Source organism: Corapipo altera, unplaced genomic scaffold (assembly GCF_003945725.1).
Source record: "Corapipo altera isolate COAL_440 unplaced genomic scaffold, ASM394572v1 58987, whole genome shotgun sequence".
NCBI classification, from domain to species: Eukaryota; Metazoa; Chordata; class Aves; order Passeriformes; family Pipridae; genus Corapipo; species Corapipo altera.
The window spans coordinates 4,002-9,520 of NW_020885798.1; the positions used below are offsets into that span (position 1 = coordinate 4,002).

The 5,519-nt window shown below is 50.2% G+C and overlaps 1 protein-coding gene across 1 annotated transcript; it reads left to right on the forward strand.

Moving 5' to 3' along the window:
* The first annotated feature begins 268 nt into the window (after positions 1 to 268).
* LOC113940817 (olfactory receptor 14A16-like) lies at positions 269 to 1,237 on the forward strand. The gene has a single exon (XM_027631967.1). The coding sequence runs from the start codon at positions 269 to 271 to the stop codon at positions 1,235 to 1,237; it is 969 nt and encodes a 322-aa protein (XP_027487768.1).
* Positions 1,238 to 5,519: the final 4,282 nt, after the last annotated feature.

Consider the following 5,519-nt stretch of genomic DNA (forward strand, 5'->3'; position numbering starts at 1 on the left):
TCTGCTCTGCAGCCCCAGCTCTTCTGAGTCATTACTGGAGAGATGGAACTTTTGTACTCAAGGTCTCTTAAATCTGATATTCCTTGGGTGTGTGAGAACACTATCAAAAAGGATCCATGTCCCACTGCAGCAGAGGAAACCTGACTCCTTGGCAGTGCATTTGGTGAAATTTGACACATTGATTTCTTTTAAAAATGGAGTGGCTTTTTCATAGAGGTCTGAACTGTCTTCTCCCTTCCTGAACAGGCCCTAGGCTAAGAAACAACAGATGTCCAACAGCAGCTACCTCACCCAGTTCCTCCTCCTGGCATTCACAGACAGGCGGGAGCTGCATCTCCTGCACTTCTGGCTCTTCCTGGCCATCTCCCTGGCTGCCCTCCTGGCCAACGGCCTCATCCTCAGCGCCGTAGCCTGCGACCACCACCTGCACACCCCCATGGGCTTCTTCCTACTCAACCTCTCCTTCACAGACCTGGGCTGCATCTGCACCACTGTCCCCAAAGCCATGCACAATTCCCTCCAGAACACCACAACCATTTCCTACCATGGATGTGCTGCACAGCTCTTTTTCTTTGTCTTCTTCCTTGGAGCAGAGTTTTCCATCCTCACCATCATGTGCTACGACCGCTACGTTGTCATCTGCAAACCCCTGCACTACGGGACCATCCTGGGCAGCAGAGCTTGTGCCCACATGGCAGCAGCTGCCTGGGCCTCTGGGTTTCTCACTGCTCTGCTGCACACAGCCAATACATTTTCCCTGCCCCTGTGCCAGGGCAATGCCCTGGGTCAGTTTTTCTGTGAACTCCCACACATCCTCAAACTCTCCTGCTCACACTCCAGCATCAGGGAAATTTGGCTTATTGTGGTTAGTTGCTCTTTAGTATTTTGTTGTTTTGTTTTCATTGTTTTCTCCTATATGCAGATTTTTAGGGTTGTGTTGAGAATCCCCTCTCAGCAGGGACGGCACAAAGCCTTTTCCACGTGCCTCCCTCACCTGGCTGTGGTCTCTCTGTTTATCAGCACTGGTTTGTTTATTTACCTGAAGCCCCCCTCCATCTCCTTCCCATCCCTGGATCTGGCCCTGTCAGTTCTGTACTTGGTGGTTCCTCCAATACTGAACCCCCTCATCTACAGCCTCAGGAACCAGGAGATCAAGGATGCCCTGAGGAAAATCATAACTGGGTGTTTTTCAGAAGCAAGAAACTCTCCTTCTTCTGCATGTTATGGACCTCATTGAAAGCCAATCCTGTTATGGACTTCATTAAAGGCCCACCATATCTTCTCTATTTTTTGCTCCTGGGAGGGGTGTTATTTTTGTGTGAATTTATTCACAACAAAAAAAAATTAAACACAATTTTTAATTCAGTGTTTGCCTTTCTAGCCTGGCCCACAGGCTGTACAAATTGGCAATTGTACTCACTGTGTGCTTAAATACCTAATAAAGAACTCTGCATTGACTTGTTTGCCTCACATCTTTCCTCTCTGACTTCTCTGCAGCTGCAGGACTGTCCAGGGACTGCAGGCAGGGACAGCCACGGGCACTGCTGGCACAGAGCTGACCTCTGCAGCAGCACTGCCATCCTGCAGGGGCATCTCCTCAGGCCAGGGCCTCAAAGCTTCCATCTGCTTTCCACTTGGCTCTCCAGGAGGTGCCCAACACAACGCCCTGCAGAGGAAAACAGCAGTGACCAGCACAAGGCTGGGAGTGCTCAGAGTGGGGGCACCCAGCAGTGCCCTGGCACAGCCAGCGCCGCTCCCAGAACTGGCCTCTCACCCCAGGCCATTGGGCTTGTTCTTCCCTCCAAGGAGGGACAGCAAATGACCAGCTCAGGAGTCCATGTTTGCACTGCATGCACAAGACATGCCCATGTGTCACGGCTTGGGGCTGGGGGGTGGAAGGCTTAGACAAAGCTGATGGCAGAAGCCGTCTCGTTGATCTACAAGGGGCACAAAGGACCCCCTTGCTTTCTAAATTCCTTCTCAGAGAGGAGCCTGGGGGTGGCTGGATCCAATCCCAGACTCAGATTTTGGGTTCGATTGAAGGAATTATAGAGGTGTGATTCAAACACTTTGTCTGGCAGGTTTTAGTGATGGTAAATAAGAAATATTTCTATAAAATGAATTATTTATTATGACAAATGAATAGATAATTGATCAGACAAGAAACAGATGAAAGACCTTAAACAGAATTTTTTGCTACACAGTACAAAAGCCAAAACCTCCTAGCAGTATAGTGTAAGATAGGACAGTGCAGTCTATCAAAGTCATTCTATTAAAGCAATTGGATCAAAGCCAGCAAAAAGAAACAGTCCTGAAGCAGAGATTGAGGTAACTCACCCCACAACGACAGGGGGTAGTTCTCTCTCTTTCATTTAACCCCTGGGCAGTGACCATGAAGAGCTGTCCCTGCTTCATGGTAGAAGCTCCACACACTTCAAGGAAGGCTGGGGAAGAATCTGACACATGGAAGTTGGACGAGGTATTTATAGTTATCAAGGGTTTGACTGCCAGACATATTTGCAGGCCACGGAGCAGCTTATCTGTCAAATCCTGCTCCAGAAATCAAGATGTGTGTTTGAAGTCTCAGGAAGCATTTTGGGTTTAGCATAATTCAACATTAAAAACAGCACCTTGACACCAGAAGTAACTCACTACAGAGAGCTTGCATTGTTTGCATTCTCTGACCATTGTTTAAGTATTGTCAGAGCAGAGCATCCTGCCAGAAATGGCCCCTTGATTCTATGAGGTTGCAAAAACTCTCAGGGTTCCTTTGGTTCCATGAAGCCTCTCAGTGTCACAACAGATCCTTGGTTCCATGAGGTTCTGGAGTGTCACAACGGCCCTGATGATTTGAGTTTCAACTATGTCCCAAGATTCCATTGGTTCCTTGAGGCGCTACAGTGTCACAATGGCTCCTTGATTCCATGATGTTCCAAAATATGCCAGGGTTCCCTTGGCTCCAAGAGGCTCCCCAGTGTCCCACCGGCCCCTGGATTCCAGCAGGCCCTGCAGTGTCCCAATGGCCACTTGGTTCCATGAGCCACAGCGGCTGCCGCCGGCCTCTGTGCCCGGAGCCGCCGCTCCCACGGCGCTGCCGCACTCACCGCCGGGGTTGCCGCTCGCGCAGCCGCCGCTCTGCCCCGGCTGCACCGGGACCCGGCACCGCCTCGGGCCTGCGCTGCTGCCTCAGCGGCCACAGGGACACAGCCATGGGGGGACCTTTGCTCTGCCACTGCTGGGACCTGGCTTGGTTCTGATTGGGGCTGGGCTTTAGGAAAATTGCTGTTCATTTTCATGCTCCACTGGAACAGCTCCTGAATTCCAAAGGTTTCCTAATGCAGGGGGAGGGGTTTCTATGGCATCGGAGGTGCCGCCCCTTGGGACACATTGTCAATAAACCATCCAGCTGACTGGGATGGGTGTAAGAGCTGGGGAACACAGGATAATCAGTCATCTCCTGAAAAACTTGGAACACTCCCTACCTGAATCATAACCCAAATGGAACAATTTAGATACAATTCCCAAATAGTTTGGAAACAATTCCCAAATAGTTTAGAAACTCCAGTCATTCCTGACACCAGGATGGAAATTCAGCAGATAACTAAAGCCAGTCCCCTTGGGAGCCCACAACCAGTAGGGCTGAGGGAGGCCCTGGCAGCTCCCCAGCACCTCCCTCTCAGTGGGACACCTCTGGCAGCCTCTCCCAGCTCGGGAACCCTCCAGTTTGCAACACTCCAAAGACCCTCGCTGATGCCCAGGACAATTCTGATCCCCCTCCACAAATGCTCCTCCAGCTGTGACCCTTGTCTGTTGGGAAACACAAAGGGATTTGTGGCAGTGTTTTCCTGACAACAAGGAGAATTTGGGAGAGGGACCTTTCCACACCCAGTTCTTGATGTGTGCACACATCTCTGCCTGGGTGTGGGTGTGAATTGACTGTGGTGAGAATGTTGTAGTTTTGACTCTAAAAAATTCAGTCACTGTTAAAATTATAGCACATCCTATTGAATCACCTGATAACTGTTCCATTGGTCAATGATTAAATGCTACTAATGTCTTTTGCCTCCTTCTCTTTGGATCCACATCCTTTGCGCCCTGACTCTCTTGCATCCCAAGGTTCTGTGTAAATCATTCCTATTCATCAAAAGATATATATTTTTCATGACTTCCACTTTAAATATTTCCTGCTAAGCTACAAATTACAAAACAACTCCAATTAGCTGTAGAAGTCTTGAAGACTTGAAGACAATTAAACAAAAATAAATAATTTGTTTTTCAGTGTTTTAAATTATCTCACAGTGTGTTTGGAGTTGCATCAGCTGTCAGTCCGAGATGGGCCATGTCAGAACTGGTGAGGTTGGGGGGTGAGGAGCAAGGTTGATCATATAGGGTCAGTGTGGATCTCCTGAGGAGACACTCAGCATCAAGATCACTTGAAGAACACCTCTATCACCTCTTCTCTGAACTAAAAAATAGCCATCATTGAATTAAAAAAAATACAAATTTTGAAGACTTGTTTTGAAATTGCCTTGAAGACAATTAAAGGAAGACAAAGAGATCCTGAGGGATTTCTGCATTTTAATGAGCCCCACGGTGTGTTTGCAGCCCAGCCCATGATCCTTGAGGTACTGAGAGAAGATTGAAGCAGCTACTGAAGAAGTCAGAAGCCAAACTGCAAGTGCCTTGAAGCATTGCTGGGCCCCACTGAGGGCAGGCACTGACAAAGCCTCCCCAGGGACTCCTTGGAGCAGCTGCTTGGAGGCCAGGAGTGCAGGCAGACAAAGGCTCTGAGCAGGCCCCTGCAATGCTGAGCAAAGCCTGCCTTGGTTTTGTGGAGCACAAAGGCCAAGGCCTGAGCCCCAGGCCCTGGCCCAGCAGATCCTGTCCCTCCCGGCTGGCTCAGGGCTGTTTGGGGGGCACTGGCATGGGAGGGGGAGGAACAACAAAGGCCAAAATCTGGGCAACCTCTCCCAGGCTGCTGAGGGAGGGGTGAGGCAGAAACCATATGCAGAACCTGCCAGGCAAATTGCTTGTGGTGGCCTGAGTGGCAGAGGCAGCTGCCAGAGGCGAGGGTACAAAGGCCTGGGTGCCTTTGGGCCTTGCAACCCTGCCAGAGCCCTTGGCCATCTCTCCTGCAGGCTGTCCTGCCCTGGCCCTGCTGCTGCTCTGGCCTTGCAGGCTGCACACACCCCTCCTGCTTTCCCACCCCCCTCCCAGCAGCATTTCTAGACCCTCCCTGATGTCTCTGCACCAGCTCTGGCTGTTCCCTGGAACACAAAGCCATGGCCTGATCCTGACTCTGTCTGGGTGGCCTCTTGCAGCACAATGGTCCCCATTGAGTGATATTTCATTTTCCTCACCTTTGGTCTGAACCTTCAGTGCTACTCTTCGTGGAGAGTGCATTCTATTTCCAATATGGACAAAAGCTCCATCCTGTCAGGTCTCCTCTAGACTCTGTCCAGTTCTTCCTCCTTCCTCCAGAATGGGGAACCTCACAGACAGACCAGTCCAGATGTGGT